The 19,401-nt window shown below is 34.4% G+C and overlaps 1 protein-coding gene across 1 annotated transcript in view; it reads left to right on the forward strand.

The window, feature by feature from the left end:
* Positions 1 to 19,401, forward strand: part of LOC145286212 (uncharacterized) — a 101,433-nt gene that overhangs the window by 78,045 nt on the left and 3,987 nt on the right. Inside the window, exons 12-14 of the mRNA XM_080135013.1 lie at positions 2,794 to 3,095; positions 11,663 to 11,861; positions 14,115 to 15,116. Of these exons, the coding sequence (XP_079991139.1) occupies positions 2,794 to 3,095; positions 11,663 to 11,861; positions 14,115 to 15,116 (1,503 nt within the window). The remainder of the gene's footprint in view (positions 1 to 2,793; positions 3,096 to 11,662; positions 11,862 to 14,114; positions 15,117 to 19,401) is intronic.

Genomic DNA, 19,401 nt, shown 5'->3' on the forward strand with positions numbered 1-19,401 from the left:
CTTCTAAGTAGTAAAATTTTATCCATTCCATATTGGCATAATGACCATGTTATAATCAGCAGCAAACTCAAAGAAAGAATCCGTTCAATTGTATTCTATTAGAAGCTTGGTAGATGACAGTGGTCTAGTAGTTAATGACACAGACTGACGACTTGGGTGCTCCAATTAAATTACTTTCACTTAGGATGTTGGTAACCTTCAGGTGGTCCTTCCTGTAATCCATGATGCCTTTCTAGAAAGAATTCTGACAAGAAAAACATTGGAGAAACCAATGCCAACAATAGAATCTTTACATCCATACGATATGATGACAATGAGGAGCTTAGTATTGGTGGGATTTGGAATCCATACATGCTCTGCGTCTCAGGATGTTTGACCATGTACAGTGTGCCACCACTTGCATCAACTCAATAATACACATGGATACTCCAGGTCGGAATGTGTATGCGGAAGACCAAAGAAAGCCTGGCTTGAGTGTATACAGCTGCTTTGCAACATGACTGGTATCAACCCTGGAGTGCAAGTGTGAGATGTTGCCTGGTGTTATTTACTGCAGACTCCGGAACATTTGCAGCATCTGAAATATAAAAACCAGAGGAGAAGGAAGAGGAGGAGTAGGACGATGACGATGATGATGACCACCACTACCACCACCACTACTACTACTACTTCTACTACTACCAATACCACTACTACCAATACCACTACTACCACCACTACCACCACCACTACCAATTTTTTCAATCCTCTGATAGTAGTCAGAAATGTTAATTTTATTATGTTAAGATGATGACGACGTTGTCCATCTTTTTCAATGTTCACTTTGTACTTTTTGAACTCATAAAGTGTTTATTTTATTATGTTAAGCTCTCATTAATGGACCATAAAATGAGAAAAAAATGTTAAAGTCTTGAAAATTAATATAATTTTGTGTAATTTAACTATGATCTAACACCGGATAAATCACATGTAAATTCCACTGTCTCAATCTATTCGATTTCAGGAATGATCTTTGCATCGAAATGGCTGTCTATTTTTAAGCTAAAATAGCTTCTTATACGAAGTGTCTTAAATAAGTTCCCAGACGTTTTTGCACAAGCATTTAAAATTGTCATAGACTTTTGTTGATTCAGTATGTTATTGTTGTATATCTTATTAAATAACTGACTAATTTTTACGATTTCAGGTTCAAATGAACAGCTATAGCAGGAATTGGAATACACCCTACTAAAACCTGATTGTCACAGCTGGTGAATTTCAAAAATGCAATCTGGACGTGAGGGCAATTTACAAGAACGATATGCAATAAAATTCTGTTTTAAACTTCGAAAATGTCATAGAAACGTATGGAATGCTTCAGACTGTTGTTGGACATCTTGTATGAATTGAGCATCAGTTTTTGAGTGGCATAAGAGATTCAAGGAAGACAGGGAGTCTGTGAGAGATGATGAGAAGTGTGGGAGGAGTAAGGAAGTCAGAACACCAGAGTTGATTGGCCAAATAAAGAATTTTATGGATAAGGACTGTCGTGTGTCTATAAAGACAATGTTCACAGTTTGATGTCAGTTTGAGAATTGTATACACGATTAATACTAGTGCTGCATAGATTGGCAGAGTGGAAGCACTTCTACAAGCAGAAGCAGTAAATCACCTCCTTCCCTCTGCTAACCAGTGGGAGACCCTTGAGCAAGATCGAGTACCCACTTAGCCTTCTCCCCTCTCCCTCCGACCAGGATACATGAAGTCACGGGAGACAGATGATGGATAAACTGTTGAGCAGTCTGATAATTCTTCTGGAATTTATCAACTCTTCATTGTAACAGGCAAATGATACTGATTGAGCTACAATGGTATAATCATGTTGACACACCGGTTCCCGTCAAATCACTGAAGTTAAGCAACGTTGAGATTGGATGACCAATTTGGGAATTCCAGGCACTGTATGTAGGAAGACATCGACACCTCTCTGCAAGAATTGCAAAAACCTAACGTCCCCATCTCCCCTAATGGGAATATACATGAGATTGGGGATCGCTTGTGAATTTTACATTCCCATGGAACTTCCTCCTTCAAAGGAAGCCGGTTAGCCGCAAATAGGGTTAGTGCCTTGCACACACACACACACGCACACACACACACACACACACGCATACACACACACACACACACACACACACACACAATTACTAAGACTACCCACTCTGTATGAGCACTTCCCCCATAGCAAGTAATTGCAACCTACTCTAGGTACTATACTGCAAAGAACATCAATTCGAATGCAGAGGAGACTGGTGAGCCTTACTCGTCGATGTTTGTGAAAAACAGATCTGATACATAAAGAAGATGGGTATGCACAATATACAAAGCATCACAGTCTATATTTCAGCTGATAAAGGTTCATCTTTATTGTCACAGATATGTAACAAATACTGAACCAAAAGATGGCCTAGTTCATTTATAATATGAAAAACTTTTAAAATATATTACTGAACCAAAGTGGCATTCACCCTAGGCAGGCTGAACTGACTTCCTATGAAGGAGGAATTTTCACGGGAATATTAAATTCACAAGCGGTCTCTAGTCGCTTGTGTAACTCTTTTTATATGGCATTTCAAAATATCATGAATCAAAAGATTAAATAATGTTGATAATCGACGAAATCGTGTTTATTATTATAAGTGTGTTGACATTAAATAACTGTTAAAAAGATTTGAATCAAACCAAACTTTGTTTTCATTTTGATCTTCTTTTCATTCTTTTGTTTTTCTCTGAATGTTTTTGTTCCAATTAAAGACGTCGCAACTCTTTGGGCCTAGTGGAAGTATCCTCACAGAGTACAGAGGCCGCATCACTAAATTCCCAACTTCCTGGGGATGACAGTCTGCTATGGCAGCCTGCTGTGCATCGGTCCTCACATAATCGCTCCTCCTCGACCCAGGGACGAAATATAGAATCAGAACCAGTGGAATACAGTTCAGAAAACAGCGACCGGACAGACTTGGACACGAGTGGACAATCAACATTGATGAGGAAGGCGAAACCCAAGTCAATCTTAAGAAGAAAACATAAAGCTTCAAAAATCCGACAGACTTCTGGTAAGTTTTTATCTTTTGGAATTTTTTTTTATCTGCACTGAATCAAAATTTATATTTTTTTTTAAATATGTGAATCAGGATTTACTTATTTTGTGGTCCTGTCACAGTTCAAGACGCGCCTATGTGAAAGATCTTTATTTTAAGCAACATTTTGAATGGATTGAAACAATCTTGGTGCCATTGTAAGATAGAAAAAGTCACATGCTGAAAATTCCCCCCCACACACACACACACACATATATATATATATATATATATATATATACTAGCAAAAGTACACGTCGTTGACTGGGTTCAAAAACAGGTTACAGAAAATGGACTCTGATTGTATGATAGGTTATGAAAAGGAAGGGTTTTAAATTTGTGTTGAATTTGGGGGTATCAAAACCAAAGCAAAATATGATGAAAGTAAAAATAGATAAATCCCATAATTTATTATACCATACCTGTTCACACTGAAACACTTATCACAATATTCTGTGGATCTATATTAAAAAACCTTGTTAAACTTTGTGACATATTTCCATTCTATGGAGGTCAGGTGTGAACGAACACCCCATAATTTTATTATACCATATTTCTTCAAACTGGAACATAATTATCAAAGTATACTTACGCAGATGTATATGAAAGTCTTTATTAAAGTTTGTGCCTATTTCCATTCTGTGGAGGCCATGTGCGAACGCAGACCTCCCAATTTTATTATACAATCCCTATTTAAGTTAAAACGTACTTATCAAAGTATTATTATGTACATCTATATCAAAAACACTTGTAAACCTTATTTTTTAATTTTTTATTTCCATACTTTGTGGACCAGGCGTGAACGCAGATCCCACAATTTTAATGAACCACCGTTCTACCAGATCAAACATACCCATTCCTGTGTCTCGATACATCTTCTATCATTATATGTAATCAGTTTTTTAAAAGAGACAACCATATAGGAGCCTATTCGTGACCACATACACACACACACACACACACACACACACACACATTCAGCTTTATATTATAGTATAATATATTATATAAAATATAAAGCTGAACGTCTGTGTGTGTGTGTGTCTGGTCACGAATAGATTCCTATATTGTTGACTATTATAGAAAACTGATCACATATAAGGATAGAAGATGTATCGAGACACAGGGATGAGTAGGTTTGATTTGGTATAATGATGATTCATTAAAATTGTGTGGTCTGCGTACGCGCCTGGTCCACAAAGTATGGAAATAAAAAATTTAAAAATTAAAAAAAAAACGTTTACAAATGTTTTTGATATATATTTACATAATAATACTTTGATAAGTATGTTTTAACTTAAATAGGGATGCTATAATAAAATTGTGGGGTCTGCGTTCGTGCCTGGTCTCCATAGAATGGAAATAGACACAAACTTTAATAAAGACTTTTCATATCTATCTGCGTAAGTATACTTTGATAATTATGTTTCAGTTTGAAGAAATATGGTATAATAAAATTATGGTGTGTTCGTTTGCGCCTGACCTCCATAGAATGGAAATATGTCACAAAGTTTAACAAGGTTTTTTAATATAGATCCACAGAATATTGTTATAAGTGTTTCAGTGTGAACAGGTATGGTATAATAAATTATGGGGTTTATCTATTTTATTTTTACTTTCATCATATTTTGCTTTGGTTTTGATACCCCCAAATTCGAAGCTATCTCTTTACAACCCTTCCTTTTCATAACCTATCATACTTTCATAAATCAGAATCCATTTTCTGTAGGCTGTTTTTGAACCCAGTCAACGACGGGTACTTTTTTATATACATTGTTATTCCTATATAATTTCATGGTTTAACAGATCACAGAATAGTTTTAAAATTTCTGTTTTATCAATATTGGTTAAGGTTTCTTTTTTTTTTTTTTTTTACTGCTATATAGTTGAATCCTTTTTATAATTTGGAGTCGGCTTATGCAAGTGCTAAGTCTGCAATATGTTGAGCTTAGTAATACAGGGTGTTTCAAAAGTCTTGGGAACATTACAAATTCGTATATCTCATGAACTATTCCAGGTAGAAAAATGAAACTGGTGTCATTTTAAAGCTTGCTTAATCAAGTTTTTGGTCATACTAATGATTTTCGTCTTATCTTTCCATGTGCAGTAATGGCGTTCTCTAAACAAGACAAGGCGTTTTGCGTCCTCCAATTTGCAAAGACTGAATCGTGGACATGTGTTCAGCGTGCATTTCGCAGGAAATTTAAAAAAGAAGTCCCTGAAAGGAAACCCATTGTCAGATGGCATGCTAAATTTGTGAAAGATGGGTGTTTGTGCCCAAGTAAGCGAACAGGTCGCCCTTCAACTTCAGAAGCTGCAGTTGAGCAAGTCCGGGCAGCCTTTCAGCGGAGCCCCCGTTAATCAGTGAGAAGAGCCAGCAGGGAACTTCAGCTTGCTCCAGCAACTGTCTGGCGTGTCTTAAGTAAACGACTGCAAATGGTACCTTACAAGCTCAAGTTGGTCCAAAAGTTGAAGGACACTGATAAGCCACTTCGCCGTGACTTTTGCATTGCAATGCAAGAGAAGTTGGAAGATAACGGCTTTGATGACCGGCTTGTTTTTAGCGATGAGGCGACCTTCCATCTGAATGGCAAAGTTAACAAGCATAGCACTCGCATATGGGGTACTGAGAATCCTCATGAAATTCTTGAGCACGAGCGAGATTCACCAAAAGTGAACGTGTTTTGTGCAATTTCCAAGAAAGGTGTCTATGGACCGTTCTTCTTTGAAGAGGCAACTATCACTGGTGAATCCTATCTCAACATGATGGAAGACTGGTTAATGGCTCAGTTGGAAGAAGCAGAACCTGATGACTTCATTTTTCAACAAGATGGTGCACCACCACACTGGAGACTTAGAGTAAGGCAGTTTCTTAACACAAGACTGCCTGGTAGATGGATTGGGAGATCTGGGCGAGGTGATGACGTTCTCGTGCCCTGGCCTCCTAGGTCTCCAGATCTTACCCCGTGTGACTTTTTCCTTTGGGGCTTTGTCAAGCAACAAGTCTATGTGCCGCCCCTTCCAAGAGATATTTACGAACGAATAACAAATAACGGCAGTTGTGGGAACCATTGACGTCAAGATGCTGGAACGCGTTTGGCAGGAAATGGACTATCGACTAGATGTCTGCCGTGTGACGAATGGTGCTCATATTGAGCAAGTTTGAAGATTCCCCACAAAACTTGAAACTTTAACCTTTCCAACGGTACCAATTTCATTTTTTAACTCCTAATAGTTTTTGAGTTATTAAAAATCGTTATGTTCCCAAGACTTTTGAAACACCCTGTATACTTAGGAATTTCAATTTCACTATTTTTTTCTTTTTTGTTTTCTTTGTTTTTATAAAATACTCAAGTCTCTCTCTCTCTCTCTCTCTCTCTCTCTCTCTCTCTCTCTATATATATATATATATATATATATATATATATATATATATATATATATTGCTATAATAATTTTTAAATACCTACAGGCGCTAGTATTTCATTCTTTTGAGAATCATCAGTGAGGGAATTATGATTACAGCTGGTCAGGAGATTGGAACCTGGCCACAAAGCCATTTCTGACTCCATTACCAAGGAACAAACCACACAGCCAACATTAACCGCGACTATATCAATGTTAACTATATATATATATATATATATATATATATATATATATATATATATATATATATATATATATATATATATTTTAAATAAAGGCGGGGTCACCAACAATGTGTATTTTTTAACATTATTTTATTATTCCGTGTTTTGGTTTTTCATTGAAAATTATGTGTAGATCATTGTAATAATGTTTTTAAATCATTGAAATCGTTTTTAACGCGTTTCAGACGTTCTGTGAAGCGCCTCTTCAGAAAGTATTTAAACTGTAAGATATTTAGAATATACTCAAGCTGTGTTTAAAATGTAAAAGAACATTTTCGTAGTTCATTTGAAATGTTTCCGAGCGGTAGAAACATGTGTGAATGATTCTACTTTTCATTCGTATGTTCAATTTTTATTACTGGTTCGTTGGGCTGGACTGTGGTCACTGCTGTCTTATGTTTCTCTCTCTCTCTCTCTCTCTCTCTCTCTCTCTCTCTCTCTCTCTCTCTCTCTGCTTGTGTTTCTATTTATCTTTCTTTGTTTTTTCTCATTTTTTTCCTTTTTTACTCTTACTTGAGTGGAGGTGAGGGGCCTGTTGGTATTTGGTCAACTGGGTGCATAGGGTGTGTATGTGTGCGTGTGTGTGTGTTTTCTTGTATTGGTTTGAAGAATGTGTGTTCTGTTTTATAGTATTATAAAGTTATTTGCTTCCCTAGGAAGGCAACTGTGATCTAAGGTCGTTACTAATGTGTGTGTGTGTGAAGAGGGGGGGGGCGGACCAGCTCCTCTGAAATAAGGGTAGGGGTGTTTTCATTCAATTTTGATATTTATTTTTTGGATTCTTAGATTTTAGTATTGTGATTTTTTGTTTCAGTCCTAGACTGTTCGGGCATTCTTAATATTATGTTTGTTTAAATAAAGAGGTGTATTTATAAATATACAAAGGTTTTTTTTTTTAATATTTCTATTTATTTGTCTTCTGATGTGGGTATGGCCAGATCCAGGATTGGTTCCTAGTGTGGGGAAAGTCTTGTTCCCGAGAGGGGAGGGGGCACTTGGAGGGGTATAGGTATGGGAGGAAGGACGACAGTTATCTCAGTCATGAAGGATTTCTCCTCCACTGACTGAGGGCGGGGGCGAGGTGTTGGAACAGATACTACACTATGGTTCTAGGTGTTTCCTAGTGTTGTTGGTTTCGAGGTAAAGTAGGGTTGGTATTGTTCAATGTGTTGTATTAGAGACAGGAGTGTTATGTGTGTGTGTGTGTGTGTGTGTGTGTGTGTGTGTGTGTGTGTGTGTGTGTGTGTGTGTGTGTGTGTGTGTGTTTTGATGTGTCGGTTCTGATTTATGTGTGGGTGTGTATATGTATATGTACGTGCATGCGAGTGTGCCTTGCATTTTATGTTTTTGTGTGTTGATATTAGGCTCTGTTTAGTTTGGGAGTGAATCTTGTTATGAAATTTTTTTCCTGTGTAAGTAAATAAAAATAATTGTCTGCTTGGAAGATTGGCATTATTTTGAAGCTGTTTCCACTGCATGTGTGTACGTGTTTTGAAACATAGAGATGTCTCTTATCTGCAATTTTGATGTTGCTCTTATGTAAGGCCATTCTATTGCTGAAATTTTTGGTGGTGCCTATATAGGATTTGTCGCATGCTGTGCATCTTAGTGCATATACTACATTTCTGGAGGTGCAATTTAGATCCTTTTTTATTTTGAATGTTTGTGTTAGGTTTTTGAATGTGTATGTGTTTCCTTCTATTATTATGTCACATACTCCACATTGCGGTTTGTTGCATTTTGTAACCCCTTTTGTAGTGTGTGGAATGAGTTTTGAGGAAGTTAGGATGTGTTTTAAGTTTTTGGGTTGGCGTTTGCTTTTTATTATTTTTGTTGTTTTAAATATGTTGTTTAGTTTGTCGTTCTGATTGAGAAGAATAAGGTTTTTTGTTATCTGTGTAAATAGTTCTGGATTGTTTGTGTTGTGTGTTGAGACGTATGCTAAAATTTGTTCTTTGTTGTGTTCTTTTGGGATTCTTAGTTGGTCTATTGGAATTTTTTCAGCCAGTTCAATACCTTTCTGTATTAGTGGTAGTGGATATCCTCTTTTCCGCAGTGTTATTTGTAGTTCATTCAGTCTAGTCGAACGGAGGTGTCTGTCTGTTACTATGGTGCAGACTCTACGTGCTAGGGAGTAGGGTATTGATTTTAGGCAGGTTTTAGGATGGTGGCTTTTGAAGTGGAGATATTGTTGAGTGTCGTGGGGTTTGTGGTAGATGTCTGTAATTGTGCTGTTGTTTTTTATTGTTAATAGGATGTCTAGGAAAGGTAGTTCTGTGGAGCTTTGTTCTAGTGCGAAGTTTATTTTTGGGTGTAGATTTTGTAGCAAAGTGTGGAGTTCTCTGATATCTCCCCCCATGTGGTCCTCCAGAGGATAAAGCAGTCGTCTAGGTATCTTTTCCAAGATTTTATGAAGAGTGTTTTTATATTGTGCCCATATTTTTGCTCTATCCTTTCATAAAGGTTCTCTTCTAGGAAGGTGAGTGTAAAGGTGCCATATGTTGGTGCCATTTTAGTACCCATTGCTGTGCCTAGTATTTGGATGTAGTTGTCATTATTGAATTGGAAGGAGTTGTTATTGAGGATTATGTCAATGCTGTCAATCACGAATTGTTTAGTGAATCTAGGGTGTAAAGTCTGTGTATGTTTGTCAATCCAATATGAGATAGCTTCTTTTCCTAGGTTGTGTGGGATATTACTATATAGGCTGCTAACATCGAATGTGGCTAGTATTGTCCCATCGTCTACTGTTTGTGGTAGGGAGCTAAGGAAGTGTGTGTCATCTCTTACATAACTTCTGACTAGATTGGTGAAGAGCTGTAATAATATATCTATTAGGTTGCTAAGTCTGCTTGTTGGGCATGATACTCCTGCTACTATAGGTCTGAATGTGAGGTCATTGGGGTTTGGGGTGCTTATGTACTCTGACTTTTGTATGTTGATGGCATGTCTTACCTGGTTAGATTTGTGTATTTTGGGTAGTCCATAAAAGATGTTTGTTTTTGTTGTGAAGTTTGTAAGGAAGTTTTTTTCTTTTTTAGTTAATGTACTATTGTATGTTGCACAGAGTTTTGTGATTTTAGATATAGTTGTGTCGTCTATGTTAGAGCTAATTGGTTTGTAATAATTTTCGTTCCCTAGTGATTCTAAAATGTGTGTTTTATAGTAGTTCTTATTCATGATAACCACTGCACTACCTTTTTCTGCTTCCTTTATAACTAAGTTGTTATTATGTCGGATTTTTTAAGTGCTTGATTTTGTTTTCGTGATGATATATATATATATATATATATATATATATATATATATATATATATATAAATCTCGAGCTTTTAATAAAGTACATACATATATGTGCGCTACGTCAACATTAATTAAGAAAAGAATATCAAACCACATTTCTTCTTTTAACAACCATAATTCTAATAATAACCAAGGAACTTCTCTAACCACTTTAATTAAAAAACTCTAACAATACCTCCTTCTCAATCAAATGGACTATCATAAAAAAGTTAAGTCTTATACTCCAGGCTCTAAGTCATGTCGCCTCTGCACAACCGAAGCTATAACTATAATTACTTCCCCTCAAAGTAACAATATAATAAATTCTAAAAATGAACTGATCTCTTTCTGTAAACATAAGTCCAAATTTAATTATGGCAATTTTGAAATTACATAGTTATTACTTTTACCCTTTATATAGATATAAAAAATTTTTTCTTTAACTTTATCGTTTTTCTACATACTTCTTAATACTTTATGATTTAATAATCCTTTATTTTAATTCTTTATCTCTTCTTTGCATGGCCGGTTATTTATTTGCATTTTCTGCTTTATTCTTTAAACTTTCATATCTATCTAATTTTATCAATCTACCCACACTTTCATATCTTGTATGTTTATTTACTTATATTTTACTATATGCATTTACTTTTTTTTTTTTTTTTGCTTTGTCTTGAATTTGCAGATTAGTTTTTTATTTTTATTTTTATTTTTATTTTATTTCATTTTATATTTTATATTTTATTTTTATTTTTATTATTTATTTATTTATTTATTCTTTATTTATTCTTTATTTCCTATTTATTTATTTTCCATTTAGTTTCGTCTAACAACTCTTGCTGCCATTTTTTTTAAGTGATGACCTGCACATTTCAGTTGACCTATATTATTTTGCCCTATATATTTTTTGCGCCTTTAACCTTTCCTGTCTGGGTCATTTTGACTTTTTTTCCCTTTATTTTATACTTTATATTTAACTTTATCATCATTTTTTTTTCTCCTTTTTCTCTTCCCTGATCTTTTTTATTTATATTTATGTCTCGGAAGTAGAGTGAAAAGCATATCTTATTTTTCTTTTATTAATATTATTGGAATCTTTTCTTTTTTCCTTGTACACATTTTTGTGAATTATTCCATGGATTTCTGCCTTTGGATTATTATGGACCATTTTCTTCCAATTACGGGATTTCCTTGGATTTTACTTGTACAAATGGAAATTCTTTTAACTTTCTTGAAGTTTTACATTTGGATTTTATCGTCACTGGATTTTTTTATTTTCCAGCAGACTTTCCATTCATGTGTAATCACCTTTTTCTTCACTATATTCCCTCTGCTTCACTTTTTTTTGTTTTCAAGTAAGATCTTTGACTTACTTGTTGTTTCATCAAATACTTCTGCATGCAAAATCCGATCCTGCATTTTGCTAATTCCTACCCTCTGATGAGAAGGAAAGTATTTCTTTGAAACTCCGCGGATTAAGGACTATCTATTTATCTAGTGTTTCCTTTTCAGATTAAATATGTTTTTAACTCATTTCAAAGTGTTTTTTAACATATTTTATTAACTGTTTATTATATATATACACGCTTGAATTTATCCTATTTTTAGGTGACAACACAGATCAGAAATTTGAGCCAAAGAGTCTGCAAACAAATTCCTTTACAGAACAAAAAGAAAGATCGAAAAGCAACAATTCAAGCATCGATAGAAGCGATGAAAATCAACAACGGCAAAGATCGATGAGTTTGGATTTTCAGAAAACAAAATCGATGGGTGAAAAATCATTTGGATCGAAATCTTCAAATAAGTAAGAATTTTTGGCATTTAACATTAATCTCGCTCTCTCTTTCCCTCTCTCTCTCTCTCTCTCTCTCTCTCATATATATATATATATATATATATATATATATATATATATTTTTTTTTTTTTTTTAAAGAAATAATAATATTAATAACCACTTAATAGTATAATAAACAAAATGTTTACACTTTAATAATATAAAAATAAATTAAAACAAAAAATTCGCTGCTCTTTATAAAATTTTGTTTTTCGAAAGTTGAAAAGTGCGTTTTCTCATTGGTTAGTATAATTTCGGAGAGATAATTTGGCTCTCATGCATGGTATATCATTCTATAATTCCTGAGCCAGCACAGCATTAGAATATTAAAAAAGATCTATAGCATAATCACAAAATGTACGTGTAATAAAAAACACAAATATACTACTTTTCTATCTAATCGTTTTGGGAACATAAGAATAGCGGATAGTCTCTCTAAGTTGAATGGAAAATCTTAAGATGTGTTTTAAATTAAACTGAAGTTACATGTGGAATGGATGGAGAAGGGCGTAAATATTTTAAATATATATGAACAACCAATGGATTCGAGCAGTTATATATGTATATGTGAAAATAACATTTCCTAATAAAAATGATGGTAGAATTTCAAATTTTGCAATTAGCTTGATAAATTCGTCCGATGGCAAACTTTCTGTGGAGCTTATTTGTCAATATATGATTTTTTTTATTTTTCAGAATTTTTTAGATGGTGATTGATAATTTGTTTAATTTTGACTATTCAAACTACTATTCTCATTTTAGTTGTTATTTTATGAACCCATTGTGCAACAGTTAATGGCACCGAGTCAGAATTAATTCTAAATCACAGTCTTCTGTAGGTTAAAGTTAGTAATGGGATGATTCCAACATTTTTCCGATGCTGATACTGTTGTATATACATGATTTTGATTCTTTTTAAATCCTTAAATATTTAGCTACACAGTTGTTGTTTTATTTTTGGGTAATTTTCGGATCCCCAAAAATTCTGATTTTTGCAATTCCTGATTTCGATTAATCAGCCTAAGTTTAGTCGAGTTAGGGTTAGGGTTAATTTTCCCAACACTATTTTAAATTTTAATCTTTACTGCAAGCGATACTTATGTTGCATTGTTGAATGTATATATAATTTTGTAGCTTGCACTTTTCAAATGCTTGCTAACATCATACATACACCTGACAATTCTTTTGTTGATATTCTCAAAATCAACAGAGATGAATTTATCAACATATAAGTTTTATTTACAATTAAACTTTTTGGCCAACAACAAAGAGAGAGTGAGAGACGTTAGTTGTATAGGGTTGTTTAGTATGTGGTTCAACAATGGAGAAATGGCAAGATGTCAATCATGCTCACTGCTGTGTTTGCTCTCTTCTCTCTTCTGTTGTTTATGTTATCTCTTACATAGACATCAATCGACATTCATGGAAATGTAAATATTAAGGTATTACAATCTTCTTTTCTATTTTGCATTGCACAATTCATAACTCCTGGCCAGGAATGTAAACAGTTCTTTGTTTTCGTGACAATTACAATTTCGGTCATTTTTATGGGGCACAAGAATGTAGATCAAAATCCATCTGGAATGTGCGTGTGTGCACACCTTTGATTTTAAATGTGCATCACCATGTTTCCATATTCAATACTAATTAAGAATAGCGTAATAACTAACACTTCTACTCGATCATAACTGATAAAACAAGAACAATCTACCCTCACGGATTGAATAAAAGGTTCAGTTCAAAATTTGAAAAGGTTTCTCAGTTCGACATGTAGATTCCTACATTTGAATGGATGCACCTGAAAAAAGGTTGGAGTTTATATCGTTTGAAACGTTGTGAAATAATAATGAGAATAATAGTTGAATAATCAAAATAATATTTTTTTTAATCAAAAATAAGAAAACAAAAATTACAAAAAAGGAAAATGAAGTTGTTGGATTATTATTCTTGGCTCATAAGGAGCTTTCAAACAGGTCATCAGTGACCTCCCACTGAAAACCTGTCTGAAAACCTGTAGTGTTCCCTGGAAGCTGAGTGACAACAAGTTTCCTCAGATGTCCAGCACTCTCAAACACCTTCGATAGCATTTGCAAATAAATTTGCGTTATCGCAACAGCCTATCACCATTGATTTCTCGCTGGCATTATTATTATTATTATCATTATTATCATTATTATTATTATTATTATTATTATTATTATTATTATTATCTTCTGTTTTAGAGAAAAGTTGAAAAACCTTCAACTTGAAATTGAGTCTCTCAAGGCAAGATTTAACAATGGAATCCCTTGGAAAAACGTCAGAATCCCATCAGATGTAAAAAGCAAAGAACATTTTGGAGGAATCCCGTCTTCTGGCATCGGCTTACCATCGTCTTCAAATCCAATATTGTTTTCATCTTCTCCAGATGTTTACCACAATGACACTTCTCAGGAACCACAATACCAAACAACTGTAAGGTCTTCACTTGAAGAATTCCACAGAAATGACCCTCCTCTTCTTGCAGGTCCTTACAGAGAAATTAACAGTAATATTTCTGGTTCTCATTCTCAAAGCACTGCCAATTCTAATGCTGCCTTAAACTCATTAGAGAATATTTCAGTCACCGTTCTGGATTACCATTCCCCTGCCTCGCATAAAACGTCATTCCAAAGAATTCCACCTCAAAAGTCTTCAGTATTATCAGAACCAGAACACCGATCAAATTCTTCCTTGTACTTACCAAATCAAAATAACAGAATGGAATTTTTAGCCCCTGCAAGATCCGTCCAAGACATTCCACAAATGCCAATAGATCATAACATTCCCAGGAACCATTTTGACCATAGACAGTACCATGTATTAGATCAATCTGCCGATTATTATAAGTCTACCCCAGAATTTGTTTCAGGTCCTCATCAAAGTCATTTTCAAGATGACACCGGTTTAAATGGTCAAAGAATCTTACATCCTTCTCATACTCACAGTCCTTACAGAATTCCTTCATCCTATTTACATTCCAACACAACACAAAGACAAAATTATTCTTCCATTCCCAAAATTGTAAAAAGGAACTCTGAGTTACACTCCAGTAAAAGTCATAGGCCTGTACCTCATTCAGTAACACAGATTTGTGACATCTGTGGTGTGGCAGGTTGCACTCATAACTATATTACAGAATTTAATTACCCGCATCATACTCAAGGAAATCTTCCAATTCCAGCACCACCTTATTCTGTTTATAAGTAAGTATATATCTTATTTTATCAACACTAATTGGGGAGCCATTAGATAAAATAGTATTTTGTTTTCAAATACCTTAAACAGATTTTTATGGTAAACAATTGATGATCCCTACAAAAATATTAAGACTAGTGTAAATTCCTGGGAGGTAACAAATACAGTAATTACAAAAAGAATGATTGACTTACAAGAAAAGGAATTTTCAAAAATAAAAAAAATAAAGACTTAAAACTAATTTTTTTTTTCATAGAGTTTTAAAGTTATAAAAAACTCACAACATATATATATATATATATATATATATATATATATATATATATATATATATATATATATTTCTGTAAGGTCGGACGAGGCTGTTAGATCATAAACATGGTCCAACATCTGAAACATATGTAACCGAACAGATAAAACGGTAATAAAAAAATAAAAAAACATATATATATATATATATATATATATATATATTATCACAACAGCCACTTAACATTGATTTCTCGCTGGCATCAGCTATTTGTATTCCTTGGGGTTTGGGCGGCAAAAAAACTCTCCAAGGCCTCAGTTTTCTCTGCACTCTTCCAGTGAAGATATGGTTAGTGCTTTCCGCTCATCAGTTTTCCATTCTCCTTGACACTTCATGATTTTTTTGTTTTTATTGAGGGAAGTTATAATTTTGCAGTTTCAGTTTTCTTGGTTCCATGTAATAGCCACCTCCATCTTTTTGTTTTATTTCTGTTGCAGTTTCCATATGGCCGGTTAACGTTTCTAACTCATATTGATTGTTATATTTATGTGCGTGTTATCTAACTGAGCGTATCTAATTGCTTATTTAATGGTGTGTTTAACAGACTATTGTTTTTGTGTCCTAAATGTCTTCACAGCCCATGACTCATCTAGCGATCATGGGTGTGTGTGTGTGCGTATTACATATAATTCATAGTATATTTATAACAACATACCTGTTACTGTGTCACCTTCTGTCTTTTGGTTGCTGCCTGGGGAATTCGCTAACGTCTTGGGAATCTTGGTTCTACTATAACAAATCGCATGCAAGACAGACACAAGATCATGTATGTTTTTATATATTGGTTTATTTCACTCCCTGGCCTCTCGTCTTCCACAGCATGGAGTGAAATTGTTGATCTTGGACTTGTGGTGTTTCTCTGCATCCATTTGTAGACCATCGCCCCCTTATGGGGAGACCTGTTTAACCTGTCTTGCTTCTTTAGTGTCTCAAAACCAACTCACTAAACTAAATTCAGCTTATTCAAACTAGAATCCGTGACACGTCACTTTCGGTTCCCATTTGCATACTTTCCGGTGCAACTTGATCAGTCACCCAAGTTTGATACCTGTCACAACATTACCCTTTGACCCTTTCTGCACCTGCAATGCTTGCTCAACTTATTGTTTCCCATGATTGAAACTGTTGTTTACTCTGCTAGATAGACAGATAGAAAGATAACAAACAATTAAAGCTTCTATCCGGCATTGCCTGGCATTTACCTAACATTGATTACTTTCCACAGTTGAGGGTTTTCTTAAGATTTCAGTTGTTTTCAGCATTACCGTCTGTTATAGAGTCTCAATCTTCCATTTGATTCTGATTTCTCCAAGTTTTTTCCCAAGTTCTTTGGGACTGTTCCTAGTTGTTGTTGTTGTTGTTGTTGTTATTATTATTATTATTATTATTATTATTAACAACAACAACAACAACAACAACAACAACAACAACAACTCACTATGAGTAGTCACACAAGCCATCATCAAAGATTGCTCTTTGAGAATAACATGATGTTCCCTGCAGTCTGAGTGACAAGTCTCATCAGACTTCCAGTATTCTCCACCTCTTCTGATAACTTTTGTAAAAGAATTTGCGTTATCACAACAGCTGCTTACCATTGATTTCTTGTTGGCAGCGACCATTGTTCTCCACTGGGACTTGGTGGCAATCAGCCTACCCAAGGTCCCAGTTCTCTTTGCACTCAGCCAGTGGAGGCCTTGATAGTGCTTTCTCTCCTTGATCTTTCCATCCTTCTTGACCCTCATTATTTGGTGTGGTGCCCATTCATGGTGACACTAAAAAAAAAGCGACGGGGGGGGGTATCTTACAATCATACAGTTTCAGTTTTCATGATTCTATGCGATATTCCTTTGTGTTATGCATCTGTAGGCGTTTCTGTGTCCAATTTGTGTGTAGTTTATGTGTGGTAGTAGTCTCCAGATTTAAGGATTTTCCTTAATATTTCTGCAGTTTTCATTTTTGAAATCTGTTGTATCTTCTCGGCAATCCCTCTGATTCCAATCTCTCCCATTCTTTTTTCAAAGTTTTTCAGTATCGTTCCTAGCGCCCCTACTATTAGTGGTGTTATCTTTACTTTACCATTTTCCAGATCCCTTTGAGCTCTCTGGCCAGTTCTGTGTATTTGCTCCGTTTCTCAGTCTCTGTGGTCTTCACTCTGTGGTCTGCTGGAACGGCAAAATCTACAATCTGGCAAGACTTTTCCTTCTTGTTAACTATTATTATTATTATTATTATTATTATTATTATTATTATTTACTTACTAGGAGTTCTCACACAGATCATCATCAGAGATTGGCTGTTGAAAACAACCGGTAGTGTTCCCTGGAGTCTAGGTAACAACAAGTCTCCTCAGATTTCCAGTAGTCTCCCCCTTTTTCGATATCTTTTACAAATCAATTTGCATTATCGCAACAGCAGTTTGCCATTGACTTCTCACTAGCAACGACCATTAGTCATCACTGGAATTTGGGTGGCAATAAGCCTCACCAAGGTCCTAGTCCTCTTTACACTCATTCAGTTGAGGTCTGGTTAGTGCTTTCTCTCCTCATTCTTTTGATCCTTATCGACTATTTGGTGTAGTATGCTAACCCAATTTAATTAATTTTTTGCCTACAATGATGATTGCATAAGCATGAAACACTAGTGCGTGTAGATATAAAATTATTAATATATATATATATATATATATATATATATATATATATATATATATATATATATATATATATATATAATATAAGTTATGTCTCGGAAGTAGAGTGAAAAGCACATCTTATTTTTCTTTTATTAATATATATTTTTTTTTTCCTTGTACACATGTTTGTGAATTATTCCATGGATTTCTGCCTTTGGATTATTATGGACCATCTTCTTCCAATTACGGGATTTCCTTGGATTTTACTTGTACAAATGGAAATTCTTTTAACTTTCTTGAAGTTTGGATTTTACCGTCACTGGATTTTTTATCTTCCACCAGACTATCCATTCATGTGTAATCACCTTTTTCTTTACCATATTCCCTCTGCTTAACTTATTTTGTTTTCAAGTAAGATCTTTGACTTACTTGTTGTTTCATCAAATACTTCTGCATGCAAAATCTGATCCTGTATTTTGCTAATTCCTACCCTCTAATGAGAAGGAAAGTATTTCTTCGAAACTCCGCGGATTAAGGACTATCTATTTATCTAGTGTTTCCTTTTCAGATTAAATATGTTTTTAACTCATTTCAAAGTGTTTTTTAACATATTTTATTAACTGTTTGCTTATATATATATATATATATATATATACTAGCAAAAGTACCCGTCGTTGACTTGGTTCAAAAACAGCATACAGAAAATGGACTCTGATTTATGAAAGTATGATAGGTTATGAAAAGGACGGGTTGTAAAGAGATAGCTTCGAATTTGGGGGTATCAAAACCAAAGCAAAATATGATGAAAGTAAAAATAAAATAGATAAATCCCATAATTTATTATACCATACCTATTCACACTGAAACACTTATCATAATAATATTTTGGATCTATATTAAAAAAACCTTGTTAAACTTTGTGACATATTTCCATTCTATGGTGGTCAGCCGTGTACGAACACCCCATAATTTTATTATACCATATTTTTTCAAACTGAAACATAATTATCAAAGTATACTTATGCAGATAGATATGAAAAGTCTTTATTAAAGTTTGTGCCTATTTCCATTCTATGGAGGCCAGGTGCGAACGGAGACCCTACAATTTTATTATACCATTCCTATTTAAGTTAAAACATACTTATCAAAGTATTCTTATGTATATCTATATCAAAAACATTTGTAAACGTTCTTTTTTAATTTTTTATTTCCATACTTTGTGGACCAGGCGCGAACACAGACCCCAATATTTTAATGAACTACCGTTCTGCCAGATCAAACATACCCATTCCTGTGTCTCGATACATCTTCTATCATTATATGTAATCAGTTTTTTAAAATAGTCAAC

The sequence above is a fragment of the Euprymna scolopes genome, chromosome 10 (assembly GCF_053919585.1).
Source record: "Euprymna scolopes isolate OS-2025 chromosome 10, ASM5391958v1, whole genome shotgun sequence".
Taxonomy (NCBI): domain Eukaryota; kingdom Metazoa; phylum Mollusca; class Cephalopoda; order Sepiida; family Sepiolidae; genus Euprymna; species Euprymna scolopes.